Raw genomic sequence first — 23,123 nt, forward strand, 5'->3', positions numbered from 1 at the left:
TGGGTTTCTCGGCTTTTGGAGGGTATTGGACCTTGCCTGGAAGCAGCCAGGAATGGGAGCAGCAGGACCCGTGGCCGAGGGGCTTCAGCTGCACCTCGCTGGCCGTGCCGCCGGCAGAGCAGAGGTGTGAGGGCAAAGGAGCTCGCTGGGGCACCGGCACCGGCCGGAGCAAGGGCTCGGTGGAAGGGGAATGCTAATCAAGTTCTATGCTGGCAGCAGCCAGGATGCTGCACAATAAATAGCCATTTTAATTACCGCACAATATTTACAAGATTGCTTCCTCATTTGGGAAATTAAAACAAATGCTCCATCAAAATGATCAACATTGTACAGAGAAGCACAGGGCTGATAAAGAAATACATTGGCTGCTAATGAAGGAGTAATTGGCACCTCGGCGCTGGCCGGGCTTCCTCTTCTCTGCAACGGCGGCGCCAAGGGCGGCCAAGGGCCCCCCCGGGCCCGACAGCGCGGGGGGGCAGCGGGGCCGCCCGGGGGTCCCACCCCGCTCCCAGCCCCCAAGCTGCCGCCCCGGCTGGGGGTCCCCGCCTGCCGCAGAACGGCCCGAGAGCTGGGGACCCCCGGGCTGCGGCCGGGGGGCAGGGGGGAGCGGGCAGACCCCCGGCTCTGCTGCCTGAGCCGCTGCCGTGGCTAACGCGGGGCCGAGGGGAGGGGGCTGCCCCGGGCCCCCCCGAGCATCCCCCGGTGCAGCCGGGGGGAAATGTCCCTGGGGCGGGGGGTGGCCTCTAAGTACCGACCCCCCGCCGCCCCTCCCCTCCCCCCGCTCCTTTCCCCTTTTCTGCCTTTTTTTTCTTTTCTTTTTCCTTTTCTCTCTCTCTCTCTTTTTTTTTTTTTCCCCAGCGCTGCCGTTGCCATGAGAACGGTGACATCCCGAGCCGCGGAGCTGCCGGGGATGCGGGGACACCCGCGTCTGCCAGGGCTGCCCCGGGCACTGGGGTCCCCGCCAGCGCTCCCTCGGCAAGCGGCAGTGGGGCCGGGGGTGGTGGGGTCCCCTCCCCCTTCCACTTCCTCTTCCCCTTCCCCTCCCCATTCCCATCTCCATCCCCATCCCCTTCCCTGTCCCCATCCCTTTCTCCTTCCCTTCCCCTTCTCCTTCCTCATCCCCTTCCCCTTCCTCTTTCCCACCCTCATCCCAGTCCCCCATCCACATACCCTTCTTCCCTGTCCCAGTCCCTATCCCCATCCCACTCCCTATCCCCTTCCCCTTCTCTGTTCCCATCCCACCCTCTTTCTCCTTCCCTTCTCCTTCTCCTTCTCCTTCTCCTTCTCCTTCTCCTTCTCCTTCCTTGTTCTCTTCCCCTTCCCTGTTCCCATCCCAGTCCCTATTCCCTTCCCCTCCCCCTTCCCCTTGCCTTTCCCCGCACCTGCTAGCAGTCTGGTCCAGCTTACACCCATCGCTCACAAACACCATGAGCAGTGATGCTGCCCTGGCCGAGGCAGGGCACGCTGCCTGCATGGGCAGGGGGCTTGGGGGGCTGGCAGGGGCACCCCACAGGCACTGTCATTGCTGGGATGTGCCAGAAATAGGTCAGGCGGAAGGTTTCCAAGGACATTTGAAAAAGCAGCGGGATTTAATTATGTTCAGATACCTGCTGACAGTCCAGCAAGCCGTTTCAGGGGAGGAGATTCCACCTTGATGGAAGCGGGGAGGGAAGATGGCAGGGTGGCCCTTCACGCACCGAATGCTCCGTCACAGACCAGCTCACAGCACCCTGATGGCCACAGTCCACGTGGAGCTGGGAGTGCTGAGCATTTCACCTTCCACTTGTTCCCAGAGCAGGTGGCCTGGAGCAGGGAGATGCCTGGGAAAGCCCAGGTGAGGTCTCGGGGGCTGTCCTCAGGCCCCAGTGCTGCCCTGGGGTGCAGAAGCAGCGGATTTGGGGGGGATGGACGTTGGGAAGAGGAATACAGAGGGAGAGCTGGGGAATGCGGCTGGCTCAGGGACTGGCGGAGCACAGACCCTCCTCCTGTGTCGCAGCAAACCGCGAGTGCTCAGGGCTGGGAGCGGTGAGCGGGTTTGCCAAGGCCTGGCATCCACACACAGAAACAAGGGGAAAATCCCCCTGGAGACTGGAGCTTCTGTGGGGCTCTGTGCCCCCTGGACCTGTGGCTCGTGGGTCTCCATGGCCCTGCCAGCAGCCCATGGCAGGGTCAAGCACTGTGGAGCCGACATCCATCACTCCCTGCCGCAGAACTCCCAGCTCTGCGAGGGCAGGAAGGAGCTGGAGGAGCTGCAGTCGGTAGGGAAAAGCCAGAAAATAATTTACAGCTTCTTCCAGATGGCAGCCGGTATGATCTGGCTAACAAACACAGATAAGCAAGCGTAAGGGAAGGATAAATAAACCTTGCAGCTCACGGAGTAAAACAACCTGCTGTGATTTACAGCAGAAAAACCCCACTCGGCCAGTGCCGAGCTTGCTCCCCTGCCCGGCGCTAGGGCTGCTGGTGGGAGCTGCTGGGGCAGGACCCTGGCACCCAGGGGACACACCAGGCACCCACACCCCTCCGCCTGCCGCCCCCGGGGATGCCCTTGGGGTGAACCAAACCCAAGAGCAGCTGAGGCACTCCAAAACCAAACCCAAGTCATTTAGTGAGAGAGGAGTGAAAACCTCATGCAAATGTTTTCCATTCAAAAATTCTTTTGATTTCTAAATTAGTAACAGCAAGTCTTTCTGGGGGATTTTTTTTTCTTTTTTTTGGGGGGTGTGTGTTGAAACTTTTTCAAATACTTCTGGAAATTCATCAACAGGGATGTTGTTCTCTGCTTTCAATTTATCTTTTCATTGCTTTTTGTCCCCAGCTTTGACTGACTTCAAACGCTTGTGGTCTGGGTAGTACCATGAGGTCCCACGATGCTCCCCACCATGCAGAGCAGACCAGCTTGCCTGCAGCTCTGGTGCTGGAGTTTCAAAGCCATCACAAACAGCAGCTTGCCTGTCTGTACTAGCACTGCTGGACCAGGCTGGAGAGGAGTAACCCAGCTGCAGAGAGGTGATGCTGCAGCTGAAGATGGCAGCAATAAGTCAGTGGTAAAGCTGCGGACAGGCTCCCGGGGTCCCCACTCCTCCGAGGGAAGGTGAGGTGCCCCGGCCGTGGCTATTGCAGCCCATTAGGGATACTCCAGTAACAAACCTGTGCATAAGGATTCACAGCACAGCAGATGTGTGACCTGGGGTGGGCTCAGCCAGGCCTGGGGAAGGGGCTGGTGGCACCAGAGCAGTGCCATCCACAGCTTCCACCAGTAGCAGTGTTGAGTGGTGGCAGGTGTCCACACGGTAGGCTTTTGAGGGTGAGGCTGCTGAGAAGGTAGAAACAAGAGAGCGCCATGGATGGGGAAGGAGGGAAACCCATGTCTCCAGCTGCAAAGCCTCTGTGAGCATCCCCTGCACCTCTCCTCTGCCAGCTCTGCCACAGTACCCAGGCACGCTCCCTCCAGCTATGGGGTCGAGAAAGGGTGGCCGATGGGATGTAGGGGGACAGGGATGCAGGACCCTGGCATGCCTGGCCCGCAGCTCTCGCCTGCATGCTCGCCTTCAAGCTGGAATCATCTCCAGTGGAAAAGAACACGAGATAAAAGTGGTGAGAAAAGGCAGCCCCCACCCTGTGCTAATGGGCGATCTATGCTTTATCCCAGGCTTGGTTTTGCTGGGAAATGACCGGATCAGCTGGAGAGATGGTGGCCCAGGAGCAGAGCTGCTGGGTGAAAGGGAGCAGAGTATGAGCACAGTGTTTCAGCGGTACAAGCCAAATGGAGCAAACAGTCAGGGAAAAGTCGCCCGATTTTCCGTGAAGCATCTGTGAAAGGATTTACTTGCTGAGGGCATGCCAGCAGCGGTGCCAGGGTAAGCTGGGAGTGGAGAAAGGCCAATGCCATCATAGGAACATCTATCTGAGGATTTCCATCTCCCAGGATTCAAGGCACCCAGGTGACAGCATTCCTGAAGAAACAGGCTCCAGAGCATCCCCAGCGCATCCCTGCAGCTGGGCCCATCTGGGCTCTGTGGGTTTGTGGGCTCAGAGCAGGACCGGCTGGGTGTGGAGCAGCAGAGTGTGGCTGTAAGGGAAGAGGTTAATGGCTCAGCTGTGAGGAAAACCCTCTGAGGCAAAGCTTAATGAAGAAGTCATTGTGCACCGGGATCAGCCCCGCGCCTGCAACTGAGCCTCATTGTTATTTAAATGGAGCTCCTTGCCGGGCTGGATGAATAACTTCATGATCAGATGATTTTTCTGAGCGATGTGATGAGCCATGTACATAAAACCAGCCATACTTTATGAGAAGGAGCGCTGCAGAGAAATCCAGCTCCTGGGGGATAGCAGGTGGAGTTTGCCATGGCACAAGCAGAGTCATTTTGCATTTCAGAAGAAGCAGGAGCTGCAGCCCCTGTCGGAGAGATGGGAAAGGCTGGCAGGGGCCTCCGGGCACTGGCACCCGTGGGTGTGCTGCACCTTGCTTCCCCACTGCTCTGCCTCCAGAGCTGGGCTTGGTCCCTGGGCAAGACTGATCCTAAGGAAGGGAAAGGGGTGAACAGCTGCCAGGCCGGGAGCGTGCCAGGCACCCTGGGGTGCACACGCAGGTTCAGGGACTGCATCAGTGCAGCTGGATGGGAAAGTCACCGTGCATCAGCTCAAGCCCATTGCTTACAGCTTGGTCTTGTTGCTGTTCAGTTTGGGTCCTGCTTTTATAACTCAGAAGAAATATGTAATGCTGTCCTTAACTCTGAATGCTGTTGCCTGGCTGTCCTGAGCCTGGACGTCCCCTTTGCACACTGGTGAGACAAGCGGAGCTGGCAGTGCCACTCCGGCTCCTGCCACCAGGCTGGATTCACCTGTGTGCCAACCCGCTTGGCAGGCAGCGGGAACTCCCACCGGTTTGGATCAATAGCAAGAAGTAAGGGCCACTTCCTATCTTAGAGTCATAGGACATGAAAGCCACGTATTGATCAAAAGGGTTTGGAAACAAGCAGCAAAACCCCAAGGATTTTACCACTAACTTTGTTTAACCAACTGTACAGGAAGGCGGTTTGATGTGTACCATTTCTGGGTACATGAAACAGAATTAATTTGTTCTCCCTGAAAGCCAGCAGACAGGAATATAAAACATTTAAATAGCCTAACCATGTTTGTGATGTGCCGAAGCATGCAAATAGCCGATGTGTGACTGCACTCTCCATGCATTGCAGGTTTGGAGCACGCGTGTTCTGCAGCTTTTTGGCAGATTTGACGCCTGTGCCCCTTGCCAGAGCAAGCAGAGGGTGTATCGCTGTGGGGCAGCAAACAGCACAGGCTCTTCATCTCATTTATTCATCTGCAGAGTGCTTTGCCTTGAGGAGGGATGGAAGAAACCTCGGGGAGTCTGAAAAACAGCAGTGCATTTGCACAAGCCCTGACCACCAGGCACAGCAAGCTTGCATGCTGAGCCGGGAACTGGCTTGCTTCTCTGGCTCTGCCCCGCTGCTCCTCACAGCCTGGCAGCTCCCCACTGGGCACTGCACCCCAGGCCATCCTCACTTGCTCTTGGATGCCTAGGAGTCCCGGGCAAAAGAGCACAGAGCCTGGAATGAGGGCACAAGCTCTGCTTCTGCAGGAAATAGTGCTCTCTGGTGTGACGGGGAGATGCTGTCCTGCCTGCTCTGTGTGGAGCGGACGGGCTTGGGGTGGATGGAGCCCTGTTTAACTACGGCTTTTTATTGCAGTCCCTTGGCTTGCTTGTGCCCTGCTGCCCCAGGGTGGAGGGTCAGCGTGTGCCAGCTCTCTGCCAGCTGGGTAACCTGTGCTCTGGGGACCATGAGGGACAGCACTTCGTTGCTGTCTTTGCCCAGGTCTCCTCTTTTCTGCCCAACATGCCTGGGTGACTCTGCGCCCTGTGCTTGAAACCTTCCCTGGGTGAGCAGAGGCTCTCTGCAGGGCTGCGGCTGGCCAGAGCACACTGTGTCCTCAGCAGCCCCACCACCATGGGCAGTGGTCCCCGTGCCCTCGGCCACAGCCCTGTTTGATTCCCCTCCAGCACATCGACGCAGAGCCAGAGCAGCCAGCAGCTCGGCATCGGCCCCGCCAGACCAAAACAAGGCTGCTGAAAAACTTGGGTGGAGGTAAATGAAAGGATTGCTTTCACATCTAAGACTGGAGCAGCGGATGTTCCAGCCGAGCATCGCAGTGCTCCCAGTGCTCTCCTTCCCGGTGCTCTCCTGCCGCTGGCCACCCATGCCATTTATGTAATGCTCAGGCACTAACGTTTGGGCTGCTTTTTTTTTTTTTTTCACACAGCGGCTGGCTGCGAAGGATGCTCTTGCCTCTGGTGGGTGGGTAACTAGGTCTCTCCTCACATGAACGCAGCTTCTCTATTCCTCGCTCCATCCTCTCTGCACGGAGGACGTGAAACATGCAAAAACTGTGAAAGCAGCAAGGGAAAAACCAGCACTGCTGACGTTGCCCCATTGCGGGGGGGGGCCTGTCCATTACCCCCTCCATCCCCAGTGTGCCTGCACAGCCCAGGGCAGACCCCCCTCCCCAGTGGGTGACCAGTGGGGCCAGTGCTGCCCAGAGCAGCAGCACCTCCTGCGGCGGCTGAGCCCCACGGGCCCTTTGCCCCATGCTGGTTCCTACAGCCGCGCTGCCCTCCAGGTACCGCCTGGGCAGCTGCTGCCCGGAGCCTGAAGGATTGTCTGCTGTGAGCAACAAGCAGCTTTTCTGAAGTTTGGTGGGACCAGGGGTTTCCTCCAAAAAAAAAAAAGAAAAAAGAAATGTGTGTGTGTATCTGCCCCTTCCTGGCAAGAACATTTCGGGTGAAAGCTTTTACAACTTTACGTATATCTCCTGGGCTCTAAGGAGCAGCGCTGCTGCCTCAGCGTGCACCCCCAAGCACTGGGAGACCCTCCCAAACCCCCACCCACCTGCACCCAGCCTGCTGCCCCTCTCAGCTTTACCTGCGCTCAGGCGCAGCCTCCCAACGCCTCCACGAGCTCTGCAGCGCTGCAAGGGGGCATGGAGAGATGCGGAGCCTGGGAGCCAGAGTGAAGACTTGCTGCTCGCGGAGCTGCCTGGCTGCACCCACAGGGAGGGTGCAGTGGGTCCCTGCCCCAGGCTCCCCTGTCTCTGCCCCAGTGTCCCCATCCCTGCCCCAGTGTCCCCTGTCCAGGCCGCAGGGTCCCCTGGCCCTGCCCTGGCCCTCTTGGCAAGCTGGTGGGGCAAGACAGCATCCGCAAACGGAGGCGGAGGCCGCTGAGCACTGCTGAGACACCTTTATATTTAATTAGACTTTGACTCTTCCTCCACCTGTTTCCTGTGGCGGATTTAGGTCCCTGAGAAACAAATGCTGAAAAAAGAGAAAAATCTGTTCTCCAGCTTCTTTGAATTTTTTAGAGAAAGCCAATGTGGGCACCAAGGGAGCAGCATCCCCACATCGATGCAAGGCTGGAGGCTGCAGCATGCTTGCCAGGAGCTTGCCTGCTCTCCCACGCAAGCTGCTGCTTCGGGACGGCAGCTCCGGCATGGTCCCGACCACGGCAGCAGTGTTAGGGGCTCCTGCACATGTGCAGGCAAAGCTTGCTTGGGAAATGGAGAGAACGTACCTTGTCTTTTGGGTTTCTGCCTCTTTGCTGGCCTCGGGGGCTGGCTCTCCCCACCGGTGCAGTGATGCTGCAGGGCTGGAGTCGGCCGGCACCGCAGGCACATTGCAGCATGCTTGGTGCAACGCACCGGGTTGTGCGATTGAGGTGGGCTTCTGACCTGAACCCCTGCAATTTGTTAGTTGTGGTTTGGGATTTTTGTTGGAAAGGGCTTGTTGGGCATGTCTCCTGCAGCCCCAAGCCTGCAGCCTCGCACCAGGCGCTCTGCTCACACATTTCCCGCAGCGAGCAGCAGCCCTGCGGCGCTCTCAGTGCTTTCCCTTCCACAGAGCAGCTCCTCGGTTGCCTGTGGGAGGATGAGGTCCCTTCCTGAGGATGTGAATCATGTCTCTATGGGAGCCTGCTCCTGCACCTGTTGTCTCTGCATCTCCTGTGGCTGCGGGGCTGCTCTCCCACCCCACAGCAGTGGAGGAAGGCTGCAGAGCCGGGGGGTAAAGGCGAGCCAGGATTTTCCAGCGCTGTGCTCCATGGAGGTACGCTGCAGCTGCAGGCAAGGAAAGGAGAGCCCATTTGCCCGTATCACCGGTTGGGTTGCGTTGGGTTGCGGTGCCCTGGTCTGTCTGATGGCAGGAGCTGATGGAGGGGAAGACGTGGTACAAAACCGGCACTTTTACGGAAGCAGGAACGAACCGGGCTGGTTTCCCCTCTGGTCCATGCACTGTGCTCCCCTGAGAGCACCGGTTCCAAGTTGTTTGTGCGTTAGTCCTCTCGTCGCACCTGTGGGGATTTTACTTGCATTATTAAATATAACCATTTCCTTAGAGGAAGGAGCTGCTGGGATGTTCAGCCTGACATTTCAGAGTGCTGAGGGGATCTGAATACCCAGCTCCCATGAAAATCAGCATGGTCTTGAAAATCCTTCGTTCAGCATGACATGACTCTGAGTGTGCTAAATAATGAAAGTGGTAAAATAAGGGAAAAAGAAAACAAGCTCCCAAGAGCAGGAACTGTACCTGGGTTTTGTACTTCTTGGCCCAGCAGAGTGAAGAAAGCTTGTGCACGAACACTAACATGATCATCAATACTTATAGCGCAGAGTTAAAGACATATTCTCAGTGGTTTCTGCTGCTGCTGGGTTTCATATGCAGCAGCTATGCGGGCTGTGTTTGGAAAATGGGTACATACGGTAAAAGAACAGCAGAGAAGAAACAGGCAAAGCTCAGAGTTTACAATTAAACCGAGAAGAATTCAGCCTGGCACGGTTACATGTTAAGTGCAGCATGCACTTAGGGTAATATACCGCTTTCCTTCGTGAAAGTACACAGGAAAGGAATCAAAATGACCTGTTATTATTTTCATTATTGCTCTCATTCTTTTGCTTGCAGGAGTTACTTCTGTGGCGAAGATTTCTATATGCAAACCAGTGGTGAATAGGGCCTCGCTCCCAAAGCAGAAGACACCCCGCAGCACAGGCTGGCGTGGTGACGGGGAGAAAAAGCACCACCTTGGCCCCCGCTCACTCCAGCATGCCACGGGAGGGCTCCGCAAGGTTTCCCTTCATTTCCTTCTGACACAAGCACAGCACGAGGAGGGATCCCTGCAATTTATTGCTCCTTCTTAGCATTGAAATCACATGGCACTGGGGCTTAGTAACGAGCCTGTTTATGGAAAGGCGACATCAGCAGGACAGGTCAGCTACAGTTTATTATTGTAATGAACCTTTTAAAGCAGCTGCCTAATAACAGCTCTGGGCCTATTTCTGGTAAGCCTCCCGGGTGTTTAATTCTATAGAGCCAGAGGGGCATTCTTCAGAGAAAGAGCCTGTAGGATGGAGGGCTGGATCCCAGTGGAGTAGGGACGGTCTAGGGCCACAGAAGGAATACGATCACATGGCTGCAGAGCCAGAATTAAATCCCACAAATGAGAATTTAGAAAGACTTGTTCACAGAAATATTTTCATGATTACATTTCAGTTAAAGTTGCCTCCTGTTTTCATTTGGATTTTCATTTCCTCAGCTCCCAGGCCAGGGATGATGCAGCACCAGGCTGGCACAGGGACGTCGGAGGAGGAGGAAGCTGACAGATCTGATTTTCAATGGTTGTGACTGCCAGCAGGTAGCAAGAAAGGTGAATGGTAAATGTGGTTTGAAAACTCCTCCGTGCAGCTCAGCTGAGGTGCTTTCAGTGGGCTGGGTAAAAGAAGGTCGTTATTTGAACTGTAAGTTTTAAAAAAAACATTCTGAGAGGACTGCTGAGCTGGTCGGCTTTGCATCCCTTGTGCAGGTGAGCCGGGACCTGCCCAGGCTGCTGGTGGCCCCTGAGCCACTGTCACGCCCAGCGCCCAGCCAGGCTGGGGTTCACACACGCCCTGCATCTCCCCTCTGAGCTTACTGCTCCTGCTGCTGACTTGTGTTGTGCAGAAAATCAGGGTAGAGCAGCATCATTCTGGCCTTAACAGCGGGAAGCGTTGGGCTCCTGGGGGAATGTGGGGGAAACGCCGTTCCCACCGCCAGCCCTGCAGCAGGCATATGCCGTGCGGTGCAGCTGCCCCCCTGCTGACGGGAAGGCAGGGTTACCCGCTTCTGGGCTTTTCTTACTGTTACGATTACCGCCAGCACTATTCAATCACTGTTATTACTTAACCCCCTCTGCTGACCCCTGCTCGCCCCCCCCCCACTGCCTGTTTGGGGGCCACGGGAGAGGATGGTGCCCCTGCCACGGCGCTGAGCCGCTGCCGGTCACCCCGTGTGCCCTGGGCTCGCGTGGGCCGCCGGACGGGTTCTCCCCGCGGGGCCGGGGCAGCATCGCCGAGGGGATGCAGATGATACATGCAAATGATTGTGTGGGCGGGGCCTCTTCTGACCCCGCCCACTGTGCCCTAGGGAGCGCCCCCCGCCCCACAGAGCGGGGCGTTATGCAAATCAGCAGGCGGAGGGGCGGGGCGACAGCCGAGCGGCGCGAGCGGGGGGCGGGGCTCGCCATGTCGAGCAGCGGCGGGGGCGGGGCTCGCCATGCAGATGAGGGCGGGGCGGAGGCGTTATGTAGATGAGGGGCGGGGCGGTGCCCGGGTGTGTGTCGGTGCCTTTCGCCAGCTGCAGCCAGAGGTACCGAGCGCAGCCGAGCCCGGCTCCAGCTGCAGCGGACGGGCCGAGCCGAGCCGAGCCGGCGGCCGCCAGCCCCAGCAGAGCATGGCTGAGCCGCCGCCGGCGCCGGGCCCTGAGGGCGAGGAGGGCCCGGTGCGCTTCGCCCGCAAAGGCGCCCTGCGGCAGAAGAACGTGCACGAGGTGAAGAACCACAAGTTCACGGCGCGGTTCTTCAAGCAGCCCACCTTCTGCAGCCACTGCACCGACTTCATCTGGTGAGCGACCTCTCCCGGGGCCCCCGCCCGGCGGGGTCCTTCCCGGACCCCCCCTCAGCTTCTCCCCGGATGCACCCAGCCGGCCACTGCCCGCTCCCCCGGACATTCCCCCCCTCATTAGACCCCCCCCCCCGGTCCCCCCAGCCGGCCGCTGCCCGCTCCCCCGGATACCTCCCCCCGCCCCCCCCCCCCCCCCCAGGCCCCCCGGGTCCCCCCAGCCAGTCGCTGCCCCGCTCTCCCGGACACCCCTCCCCTCCCCCCCCCCGGAGATCCCCCCGGAGATCCCCCCGTGCCCCCCCAGCCGGACGCCACCCCCCGCCCCGGCACCCCCCTCCCCCCCCAGTCGGCCGCTGCCCGCTCCCCCGGGCCCCCCCAGTGGGCAGGGAGGCTGCGGGGCCCGGCCGGTCTCACACCGCCTCTCTCTCCGCAGGGGCTTCGGCAAGCAGGGCTTCCAGTGTCAAGGTGAGTGTGGCGCCGCCGGGGGGCTCGGGGAGGGGGGAGCAGGCGCTGTCCCCCACCCCCGGGGCCGGTCCCGGCCGCGGAGCATCGCTGGGGGGCGGCGGGCAGCACCCCCGGGAGCCGCCGTGCCCAGGCCAGGGAAGCAGCTTAGTCATTTTTTTAATCAACCGAGCAACTGGTCGGTGCTTTTAAGCCGGTGGGTTTCGTTACCGGAGATAAGCGCCCAGGACTTCACATAAATTCCCCCAAAAAGGCAGAGGGAAGTTTATTGTTTTTAATGTCGTTAACACAAACCCCCGTGTTTTAACGGCAAAAGGGCCGCGGGGGGGGTGGGGTGGCGGCTGGCGCTGTCACTGTGCGACCTGGAGCAACTTGAGTGGCTTAGTTGGGCTGCCAGGGGGAGAACTGAGGCTTTACAACAATATGTTGCAATAACTTCAGGGTTACTACGACCAGAATTCCTTGTTCTGACAGTGCCGGGATTCTGGCTGTCCCCTCAGGAAATTAGGATGAATTAACTGGCCTGTAGCCGGTCGCTTGGTGCTCTTGTAGTTAGCCTAACTGTGGGTCGCACGTGCTGGCAGCTAACCTAGCTAACCCTGGTCAGGGTCTGGGCTTGGCATTCAAACGAGCCTGGTGCTTGCAGTTGCTGGCGGTGAAATTTTGCTCTTGTGAGTATTGGAGGCAGAGTTTTATTTTGGTAAGTGGCTGAATCCCAAGTTGAGGTATTTTGCATGAAAATAAAACAGCTGTTACAGCTCTAATATCTCAAGAACAGCTCATCTTGGCCGCTTTCATCCGTATCTGAAGCAGAAAGCAGACCCCACTGGGCTGTGGTGTGGCGCAGAACCAAACCCCGAGGTGCTGTGGTGGGTCCAAGTCTCTGACGGCAGCTCTGTGTGTGCTGCGGCTGCAGGCAGGGGGGCTCTGCCTTGGGTGCTCTCAGGAGCATCTCTGCAGATACTCGCAGGAGCAGTGTAAGTCTAGCCCAATCTAAGTGGTGCTGATACTCATTCTTAATACTTGCTTTAGGAGTATAACCTGGAAATACCAAAAGCATCTCCCTGCTGCCTCCTAAACACCTACCTAAAGGCCTGGGCTGCTGTCGGCAAGCAGAGGAAAGCAGATGTGGAGACTAAAATGTGTCCTAGTGGTGTTACTCAAGGTCACAGCTTCCCCTGGTACTGGAGGTTTCATACATGGGCAGCTGAGTTTCATTACTTAGGGGAGTTTTGTGCAGCTTCTATCTCTTAGTGTGAGTCTTCCCTGGGTTACCCAATTGTTAATTCTCTGACTTTCCTTATGGTGCAGGCAGCATCGTACCAGTCGTATTGGTGCAAACACAACACCCTGAAATTTGAAGTGTGCCAGAAAAGCTAGGGAGACTCGTGCTGGCAGAGCAGGGTTTTTCCTGTCTCATTTCTAGTGCTTTGCTCAGTTCCACCGATAGCATTCAGTGTCAGATAACTGGAGTCATTTCAAGTCTGTCTTCCAGCTGTTAGGAGCTATTGTCCAAATCTGTAACTGTGCCCTTTTCTCAAGGTTTACCCTCAGATGTTTTTAACCAGACATTTATAAACTCAGTCTTTGGTGTGAGATCAGTAAATGGGACCTATGAGGGTGGTCTCAGACTTGCTGACGCGTAGCAGTTGGCCCCCAAAAGGAGTGACCTTCCCCATGGCAGTAGATATTCAACAGCGCAGCCCTGTCCTGTGGGTCTTGGACCAGGAGCCCTTTCAAGGCTGCAGTAACACCAGTAAGATCGCCAGCAGGACACTCTGCTCAGTGATGTCTCCAAAGGCGTGTGACTGATCTGTAACAGACCCTTAAAAAAACAGTTTCTGGGTTATTCTGGTATTACAGACATGAAAACTGCATTACTGTATAGCAGCAGGAGATTTTGCAGGCTGTGGTATGTGGAACAGACCAATCTTTACCCCAGATACTTTCCTAAAATTGATTATCTTCTGTGGATTTTCACATGCATCCCCTTCTCCGAGGTTCCGAGGCCCCCACGTGAAAGCGCTCTGGTTAGCAAGGTAGACCACGGGTGTGATCCTCATTACAGCAAAAGCATCCTGCAGTCGGGTGCCCCATGACAGAAGGCATGTTGTGTCTCCGTGCAGAACGCTTCCAGGTTGGGAAGTCGAGCACGAGCTAGAAGTTGCTGTTGCCTGCCATCTGCTTTGAAATCACAGCTACCCCGGCAGTTTCCAGGAGGGAGAGCGGTGGTTCTGCAGTGGGAGGATGAATTTGGAGTGCCAGGGCTGGCATCGCACGCTGCTCCTGCCCCCGGAGTGGGTCAAGCTATTGCTCCAGAGCTGTTGTAGTGCCGGGTGGTGCCGGGCACCACTCCTGTGGGTGAGAAGCACTAGACTTTAGGTTTGTGCCCCGCAGGTTGTGCTGCCGTTGCTGCTGAACTTGGTAAATGTTTACATGGAAGGACAAAAACCTCAGGGCTAGCTTTTGTTTAGTGGTTCTTTTTCTTCAGCCCTACAGGGCTTGCAGTAAGCTTTGGTTGTTAAGTGTTCAGCTCTCCCTTTATTGAATGCAGCTTTAACTCAACTTTTAACAACTTCCGCAACTATTTTATCCCGTTGGTCAGTGGGATGGCTGGAAATGTAGCTAAGGCACATGCCAGTTTCTGAGCAGTTTCCTACGGCCATGCTTGTTTCAAGTAGGTTTTTGCCAGTGCCCTGATTTCTTTCTAGGGCATTTGCAATAATTAGATTGTTAATTAGCTCATTACTTGTGACTTTTGGCAGGAAGTTAGCAGAAACTGAGTCTTTGTAGCTTGAAATACTAATGGATACCGCAAATGCCACTTGATTGCCTGCTAATCTGCTTCTTATCCTTGTATACAATCTCCTCCTTATCCTTGTGTGCATCTTAAGACTTCCTGGGCTTAATGTCTGTCTTCAGAGCCAGAAAGCATTTCTGTGCTGGGCAGCAGGAGGTCTATTCGCAGGCGGTCCTGAGGAGCAGGACTGGTTCTTGCAATTTAACAAAAAATATCAATATATTGTGGGTGTTGGAAGACAGAAGTGCTGTGGATGTGCCTGGAGCTGCCAGAAAGACGAACTCTTCCTGGGGGAAACTGGTTGTGCACTAATCATGTATCAGCCTGAGGTGCAGAGGGGGCTTTCTGACTCTGTTAACAAACGATCTGTTGTAGCTGAAAGGTATGTGAGCTCTCATGTGAACTCATAAATAACAAAGGGAGAGGGATGTATGTGTTCTCCCCTTCCTGGGTTTCAAGATCCACCTGTCTGATACCATTACCAAGGAATTCATGAGGAGGGAGAGAGAGTTGCATCTCGTTATCTGCAGGCTGTCTCAGTGAAGGAACGACCTGTGGCAAAGTCACAGCCGATGGCTTTGCTGTCTTCATTCTCCTAACTTAGGAAGTGCTTTCAGGGTGGTAAAGGGAACTGGTTTGAAAGCTGTCGAGAGTGAAATTCTTGGTCCTGTTCTCAGAATGTGCTGCTTCTGGGAACTGACAGCCTTTCTTCATCTTCTGTGCTCGTGTTCACTCCTTGGCATCCTTGGGTATCTTTCTCCTGTTGTCCAAGCAGCTCTTGGTCCCTCTGCAGATGAGGGTGCCAGCTGCATTGGACCATTGGACGGGGTTTTTTTTTTTTGGGGGGGCACCTCACTGAGAGCTGGGGTTGTTTAACCTGGAGTTGCTGTCGTGGCAGCTGAGCTGGGCTTCCACCCTAGGAACTTTGGAAGAGGTGTTCACGTAGAGGTGAAGAGCCATGTAACGTGATTCTCACTTAGAAGCAAAAAATAACCTGCATCTGTTACTGCTTTCACGTGTACAAGGTAGAAAAGCTCTTGGAAAGAGGCATCTTGATTCCTGAAGAGAAGGTGGGGGGGTGGGGTGGGGAGCAAAGGAGGAAAGGCAGGCATAATTTAGTAATGGATGCTTAGATCTCATGCAGTAACTTCTCTGGGGAGAATGTTTCCTCCTTCTCCCTGGTTATGACTCAGTAAGCAAAGATACTCTTCAGATTTAATTTTGTTCCAGACTTCATCCCAACCATAATTCCTCCTTCCAGGTTTCCTTCTCCCCATCCTCCAAACCCAGTGCTCTTTTGTTTTGTGTTTTCACAGTTCAACGTTTGATACCAAAACTAAGCAGCTGGAAAGCATCACACAGGCCTTACCTTTGAAGCAAGTATTTCTGTCTTGCTATCTGCCTTCAAAACCCACCCTTCCTTCCCCCCTGCTGCCCTCCAGACGGAAGCGAAACCCAGAGCAGCTCTGGCCTCAACTGCAGCTCCTGCTGCTGCTGCGAGTTTTGGTTTGTCGCCATTAACTTCACGCAGGCATTCAGCGTATGCTTTTATTGACTGTATTAAGCAAGTGAGAAACAAAAGCAAAACAAACTCCAATCATTGAGTTGCCTCAAACCCAGTAATTTCGTGTCAACATATTACGCACACTGGAGAAATGTTAGTGTTCAAATAGACTAATTAAAAATGTTACTGCAATTACTTTTTGCAACACAAATGATGCTAATTATATAATGCTGCAGAAATTGGAAACATAATTTTGGAGGGCTTTTTGTGAGCTGTGCAGCGGTAATACAATTCTCTGTACTGTAGTGGTGGAGCCCTGGGCGCAGGAGCCCCAGTGCTCCGGGTGCCGCGGCAGCACCCGGGGGCAGGTACAGACGGAAAGGAGAAGTCTGGCCGGTCCCCTGTGCTGCACCAGGTGGTCTGCGGTTCTGCAGAACTGTGACTACAAACAGGGTTGACGGGGAAAACGGGAAGATGTGCCCCTTTGTGTTTCGGTCAAAGGATCGAGTCTCCTTCAAGGACTAGTTTTAAAGTCTGTCGCTGGAGCTGGTTTCCCTAATCCTGCTCTTCCCTGCACTAGATACCTGGGCTCAGGAGCACAGCTGGGGAAGGAGAGCTGTTTTGGAAGGAAATCTGGACCTGCAGAAGCCTCATGCAGCGCAGGGTCGGTGGCTATCAGGTTCAGCAGGGATCACTTGATACGTTGAGCCCCATTAGTGTCTCCTTACAGTGCAGAAGGGTTCCTTTGAGTTTCTTAGTGGAAGTGGTTTCTCTTTTCCCTCCCCCTTTGCAGTTAGCATGGTAGATTTTTCTTTCTTATCTCTTGAGATAGCTGTCATCCTAAAATTATCTCAGACTTCGGTAAGGAGGTGATCAGTTTCCTTCCTGGGGTGTCTGTCGCGGACCAGTGCCAGCAATAGGAAGCTGGGCAGAGGGTCTTGGAGCTGGCACTGGGGGGAGGTTTGGGCACCTTGGGGGTGCAGGAAGGTTTCTGTCACATCTAGCTGGTGTCTGTCAGCTGTGACTCTGCTGCAGAGTTTAAGCCACCACAGTATACAAGCTTCTGCTATGATTATTCTCTGGGTATTGGGTCTTCCAGGGGAATTTAATGTCAGGGCTGTCTCTAAGGAGACTTCTCAGCCAACAGTACAGGCGTTTCTGTATGTCTGTTAGCTCACGTGCATGTGACTCTACAAATTCCTACAGCACGTGGGCTCCTGGAAAGGTGTGTAGAGCATCCTTGCAGTAAGTTGTGGGTAGATGCTCACCTGTCTCACCACCAGCAGAAGATACTGGGGCTGCAAAACAGAACAAGACGTTGAGGGTTTGATACCTGGTGTGAAACAGGAGGTGGGATTGAATGTCCTCTCCAAATACAGTGTGAATTCTGTTAACTGATGGGGTTTTATCTAGAAACTCAAGCCAGAGTAGTTGCACAAGCCCTTCTGGTGCGCTGCTGGCCTCCCAGCCAGCAAGCATGGCTCCTTGTTTTTCTGTCTGCATCTGAAAAGGCAAAAATCTAAAAATGCCTGAGATGCTTGTCAATGCCATGGAGCCCCCCATCGGATTTATCAGCAAATAAGTTGTGTGATCACAGTGACTAAGAAATTAACTTCTAGCTGTGCCCATAATTTAGTTCAGGGCAGAACTGTTTGGAACTGTACAATCAGAAGTGTTGTCCCCTGGTCTGAATCGAATGTGTGTGGTAAAGAGAAGGGATGCTTATAATGGTGGGTGGGATGGGATTTTGCCCAAGAGAAATGTTTGGGTGGGTTTTTCCTGCAGGAGCCAGCTGTGCAGAGGATTAGTGCTGTACATTAACGCAAACAGAGCTACGGACCTGCGAGAGTCCGACCGTGGGCTGGTCACCTTTTTATGCACGTGGTAAGGCTCCAGCATAAAGGACAGCACAGAGCAGTGGTGGAGGGTGTTTGTGATGCTGTGTGATTAATTCCTCTAGCATGGCTTTATGAATCATTATTCTGAAAGTCCGTAAATTGGAGCCATTTAGAAAAGGTGAATAACAAGCTCCCTGTAGGAGAGGGGTAACTGTAGGTCTTCTGGGTAGCCTGTTCCTTGCGTTCTTCAAGGGCTGCAACCCAAGACAGGTTGCTGAGAGCAAGCCCTATGAAAAGGCAGTAGAAACAAAATCAGAAAAGCAGGAGTCCTTGTGCAGTGATCCCAGGTGCAGCCTCGGGTTTCATTGTGGTGCTCTGGTGTTGCCTTGTGTGTTGCTGGCACAAATAATACCCTTTGCTCTGCTAATGGCTGTTGTGCATGCTGTCCCTGATCGCTGGGCAAGGGGAAGAGGGAGCAGAGCATGCAGAAAGATCCAGAGACCCTCCAGGCATTTCAAATGATGCTGTAGGAAACAGTCTGGCCAAGGACTTGCTCATCCTCTGTGTTGGCATTGTCCTGTACCTCAGGTTTTAGCAGAAACTCCTACTGGAGCCAGAGCTGCTGCGCTCCTCAGAGCAGGACCCCTGTGAGGGCTCCCTGGAGTGGGGCATTGTGCTCAAATCTTGTACCTAAACAGGGGCATGGGGTTGGGGTATCTGGACCTGAGTGCGGTAGGAAACGAGGGCTGTCCCTTGGGGTTCACAGTCACTTGGGAGAGGACAGCTGCAGGCTGCTGCTTCCCTGCTCTGAGACAAACCGTGCCAGCCAGCCGGAGCTGGGCTGCTGCTGGTGGCACCGTGCCTTGGCCGGGAGCGAGGTGGGGAGGCAGTGGTGCTGGCAGGGATGTGACATGGATGCAGCAAATGCTGTCGTTCCTCCAGACAGTGACCCAACAGATGAAGGCAGAAATCACTCCAGAGCTTTTCAGCCCTGTCAGGGCTAGTGTTAAGCACAGGGGCTATTGCCCCAGCCGGGAAGGGGCTGCTGCTGGGAGACACTTGACCCTGGCTGGCCCTGTCCTGCCAGCCTGGAGCAGCCATCACAGAGAAGTCAGTTTTTCCACAAAAGCCGCAGGAGGGGTGGGGGAGACGGGAAGAAAGCTCCAGTTGTGTGCTCTTTGGTAGCAGCCAAATGCTTCGTATTAAGCAGAAGCAATTCACAGAAGTAGCTGTGCTGGCTGTAACTCTTCCCGGGAAGGCAGCGTTCCCAGCCACGAGTTGCTCTAGGTGAGAGTGGTACTCGATGCTGTGCAAGGGCAGAAGCAGCTGAGCGCTTGCTCGGTTTACTGGGGTGGTAAGGATTTCTGCAGGCACCACGTGGAGAGTAGCTGTGGGGTCTCCCCCAGGGGGTTTCTCTGTTTCCCCCTTGCCGTGTCTCATCCCAGGGAGCTGAGGGCTGCAGGGCAGCAAATGGCTTCAACTGTGGGGAGCTACAGCTGCAGCTTCCAGGGGTGGCTGCCGAGGGAAATGGGGAGCTGAGCTGGGGGAGCTGCCTGCACGGTGGACCCCAAGTGTTTGCTGCCCTCCATGTGGCCACGGCTTGGCTCAAACAGGCGAAGGGATGGCTCTGGCTGCTCCCCCATTTGGAGGCTGCTTGTTTGGCTTTTCTCTCTTCAGCTCTGGTTGGCCCCGGTGCTGTGCCCAGAGAGATGGCTGGAAGCCACTGCCTCCTGTAACACCTTCTGCCCTGTGAGAAGTAATTCTGCTGGTTTGTACCTGGTGAGGTGGACGGGGGTGGGGAAAAAAAAACCCTCTTTGCTTCCTCAGGGAGTGGTAGGAACTGGGGATGCCCTGTGCTGTGGAGTGCTGGGGCGGGCGCGTGGCCCTGGTGGGCTGCAGGGGCTGGTGTGGGCTGTGGACTGAGAGGGGGATCTCGATGCTCATGACTGTTCTGTGTTAGCTGTGCTCTCTGCTCTGATTACTTTAATATGTGAGTGATTTATCTGTCCTGTTCTTAGACCAGCCTCCCTTGGAAAAATAAAATTAAAATGTTTTCCTTATGAGTAGGCCACCTGAATTCTGTATAATTAGAACAATAACTTGCAAGCAGCACTCCTTCCTTGCCAGTTCAGGATTATTTAATTGTTCATTGATACGGGAGGAAGCATGACAAGTCCTTACAAAGTCCCGCTTTATGCAGCAAGTCAGCCCTCACCATCACTTCCGACAGCTCATCGTGGTTCCCAGCAGAAGGAAATGCATTTTGTGAAACACAACAGCGCTGCTCCTGCAGCACCACCGTGCCGATGAAACTGCACGCTGCCACTGCTGTGCAGCCCAGCATCTGCTGGCAGCCACGGGCATTGTCTGCTGGCTGCATGCTGGTCTGGAGCGCGTAAACTGCTCCAGGACGGTGCCCTGGCAGCCCTGTCATCTGTGCTTTAATGCTTGTTGTAAACTGGAATAGGACTCATCATTACCTGCCTGCTAAGAGGTTAGTGGAAGCGGGTTAGTTTCTCGTCTTGTTTACACAGTGCCTCTTGCTTTGGAAGCTGTCCAAGGCTGGGCAGACCTGGGCTGTGGCAATCGTTGCTCTGCACTTAGGTGCTGATAAATGCTGTTTAGATGAAGATGTAATTCTTTCCAGTGCCGCTTCTCTGGCACGCCTGGGTTGCCTGCGCAGCGTATCTGTTGGTGTGTCTCAGCTGAGAGGGTGATGCTGTCAGGCTGATGGGGATGGCGTGCGTGGTCAGAAACCAGGCAAGCTGGCTGGCCAAGTCTTTGTGGCTCGCGGTTGACCTGAGGCATAATTGTGGCTTTGCTCAAGCTGTTTGCTTTTGAGGGATTTGGGCTGCCTTCCTCAGCTGTTTTGAGCTGTCCTGCTCTTCCCATCATGTGAACCACCACCCCCAAATCGGTGAGTGTTTGGGGCAAACACCTGTAGCCTCATTAGCCGCTTGCTTTCAGAGTTTAACTTCTGTAGCATGGGAGCACATGTCTTCCAGCCCCAGCCGATGTGCATTGGTTGCTGAATATCTAATGCATTTGAGTTACATCTTGTCTGTTAAATAATTTGCTTCCATATTTGGTCTTGCTTTTGTGCCAGGTTTATACATCTTGTTTAAGTATGACAAGCAGAATATACTTACTGCTAATCCGAGCTGGACAGGCAATGCCTGCCAAAAGACCCAATATTAATAGGCACCAGCACATGCAAGTTACTAGACTTGCTAAGAGACTCGTTATGGTACAAATCCCCTTAAATTGGCTCTTTTTCATCCAGTTAAATCTGTATGTTTCCAGAGTGTCAGTCTACGAGCTTTTCTCTTTGGGTGGGAGTGCTCGCTTCCCAGAGCAATCTTCTGATCAAGAAAGTCTTTGTAGCTCCAAGCAGGAGGAAAAAACCAGGTTAATATGTTTTGGGGTGCAGATGTGGAAATGGGGAGATAATTAGCGGCTCTGCAGGGAGGTCTTGGGTGCTGCTGGGCTTGAGCAGGGTGTGTGGTTGCTGGTGCAGGCAGCTTTAGGGGTCGTGCAGGGAGGGCATCGAGGGCAATGCCTGTGGCTGGCTGCTTGGGGTGCCTCTGCTGTCGACTGGGGGTCATGTTTAAAAACTTTGGTCTCTTGCTAGTTCTGATCTGGTCTTCCGATGTTTGATGTTTCGCCAGCAGCAGGGAAGCTAAAAAAAGGTTCTGATGCTTCAGTCTCAATTTTCAGCTGCTTCTCTTCTTCCTTATGCTGTGACGCTGGTGTGTTGTAGCTGATCATGCTGGTAGATTCCTCCCCATCTTCTGTTGCCATGTGAAATGATGCAGCAGTAATAGCTTCACCTATGGAGAGAACAGTTAAATACCTTTATTCTGATGTCCTGAACAGCAAGCACATTTAATAGTTGACACTCTTAGTACACGAACAAATGCATTTTCATGATTTCCAGTTATAGCAGAAGAACGAGAAAGTGAGGCTGTGAAGAGGAGTGAATGTTGTCGTGGCTCTCTTGAATGGCTTCATGCAACTTTGCTTAGTGACATAGCTATGAAGTCAGGAGTCAGTACGAAGATTGTTTTATAATATCAGTAAGAAGCTGGAGTGAGGGGGAAGTGGCCCACGAGTTTAATTTGCATCACTGAGTGGATTAGCTCCTGACGCAGTGCAAAGTCATTATTTACCATGTCTCCAGATCTGTTGCCTTTATCAGTGCAATGGTTTGGAGAGGCTGATTCAGAGATCATTACATCTCTGCGTTTTACTTGGTGGGGACCGTTAACACTTGCCTTGTAAGCAAAACGGTGCTTGTCAAGATTGTTAATATTGTGCCTACCCCAAAAGGCTGAGTAATTTGGTTTTAGGTTTTTTTTTTCTTTGCATTCATTACACTAAATACTTCAGCTTCAGCTTGGCTTAGGAAAAATGCTCTGTAACTTGCCATTGACCTAGAGTAGTCAAAGGGAGCAAGACTGCCTAAGCGATAAAAACAGTGCAGCCTGTGTCTCTGGTCTCTGTAACAGACACATCTTCCCCACGGAGCAGCAGCAGGTGTAGCCGAGTCGTGCTGGTGAGCTTGCAGGAGCGGCAGTGTGGTCTCCGTGGTGCTTGCCGCTCTCAGGCTTGGTCACGCTGCTGGAGCCCCTCTGCCCCCAGCAGTCGCTATTGCTTGGGGTAAGTCCGTGCATTGTCACCTTTCCTGTACTGGTGGAAGATTTATGCACAGCTTGAAATAATCCCCCAAACAGTTATTTATAGACTCTGCAGAGCCTGACACCATTTTTACTGTGGAGCAACCTTTGCAATGTCGTCATGATGGAGACTAGCTTTGTTACAGGCTTTATTTTGCATTGCCTGCTTCAGCCTTTGTATGGGCTTCTTCGGGAAAACAGCCGTTACGGGAGAGGTTATCAACGTCTCCGTGTTTGCTCAGTTTCTGAAGAGTTTGGTGGAGTAACTTCCTTTTTTTTGGGGGTCTGATCATAGCAAAATGCCCCTTCGTGCAATGGCTGTAATTGCCAGTGGAGAGAGCTTCTGAGCACGGTAGAGCTGCCAGGAGGGGACATCCCTGCATGCAAGGGGGGAGAAGGGCTGAGCAGGGCAGCTCTGCTGCCTTGCCTGCCCTGTCCCACCCCTCAGCCTGCCGCAGGAGATGCTGCTGCTTTCTGCTCGCTGCCCCAGGAATGGCTGTAAAACCGAACTAATTCACGTTAGCCTGATCATGCGTCTTAAGGGCTGTCTCCAATAGTTCAGTCCATTAGCTTCCAAATTTGTCTTGTTCGTTTGATGGAGAGGTACCTCAGGGCCAGTCTTCTGGAAATGAGGCTTGTAGGTCTGTAACAGCAGTGAGTTATTCTCCTGGGTAAAACAAAGTGACCTTCGTGGCAGCTGAGAAGCTGACTTCAGAGTTTGCTTCTGGGGTTGTTCCCTGACTTGGACATCGGTTTCCATGTGCTCGTGGCCTGGCAGCTTGTCCTGCGAGCTGTCCTCTTTGGAGGCTGGCCTGTCTCTGTCCCAGAAGACTTCTACCATCGTGCCACCTCCTCGATGCCATCTCCTCCTCTGGTGTCCTGTGCCGCGGCAGCTGCCAGCTGAA

The 23,123-nt window shown here is 54.3% G+C and overlaps 1 protein-coding gene across 2 annotated transcripts in view; it reads left to right on the forward strand.

Moving 5' to 3' along the window:
- The first annotated feature begins 10,642 nt into the window (after positions 1–10,642).
- PRKCB (protein kinase C beta) overlaps positions 10,643–23,123 on the forward strand; it is a 129,509-nt gene continuing 117,028 nt past the window's right edge. Inside the window, exons 1-2 of one of the 2 annotated variants that reach the window (XM_056334964.1) lie at positions 10,643–10,941; positions 11,372–11,403. In XM_056334964.1, the coding sequence (XP_056190939.1) occupies positions 10,772–10,941; positions 11,372–11,403 (202 nt within the window). In that variant the 5' untranslated portion in view covers positions 10,643–10,771. The remainder of the gene's footprint in view (positions 10,942–11,371; positions 11,404–23,123) is intronic. The other variant, XM_056334963.1, reaches the window with a different exon arrangement.

Source organism: Falco biarmicus, chromosome 4 (assembly GCF_023638135.1).
Source record: "Falco biarmicus isolate bFalBia1 chromosome 4, bFalBia1.pri, whole genome shotgun sequence".
Lineage (NCBI taxonomy): Eukaryota > Metazoa > Chordata > Aves > Falconiformes > Falconidae > Falco > Falco biarmicus.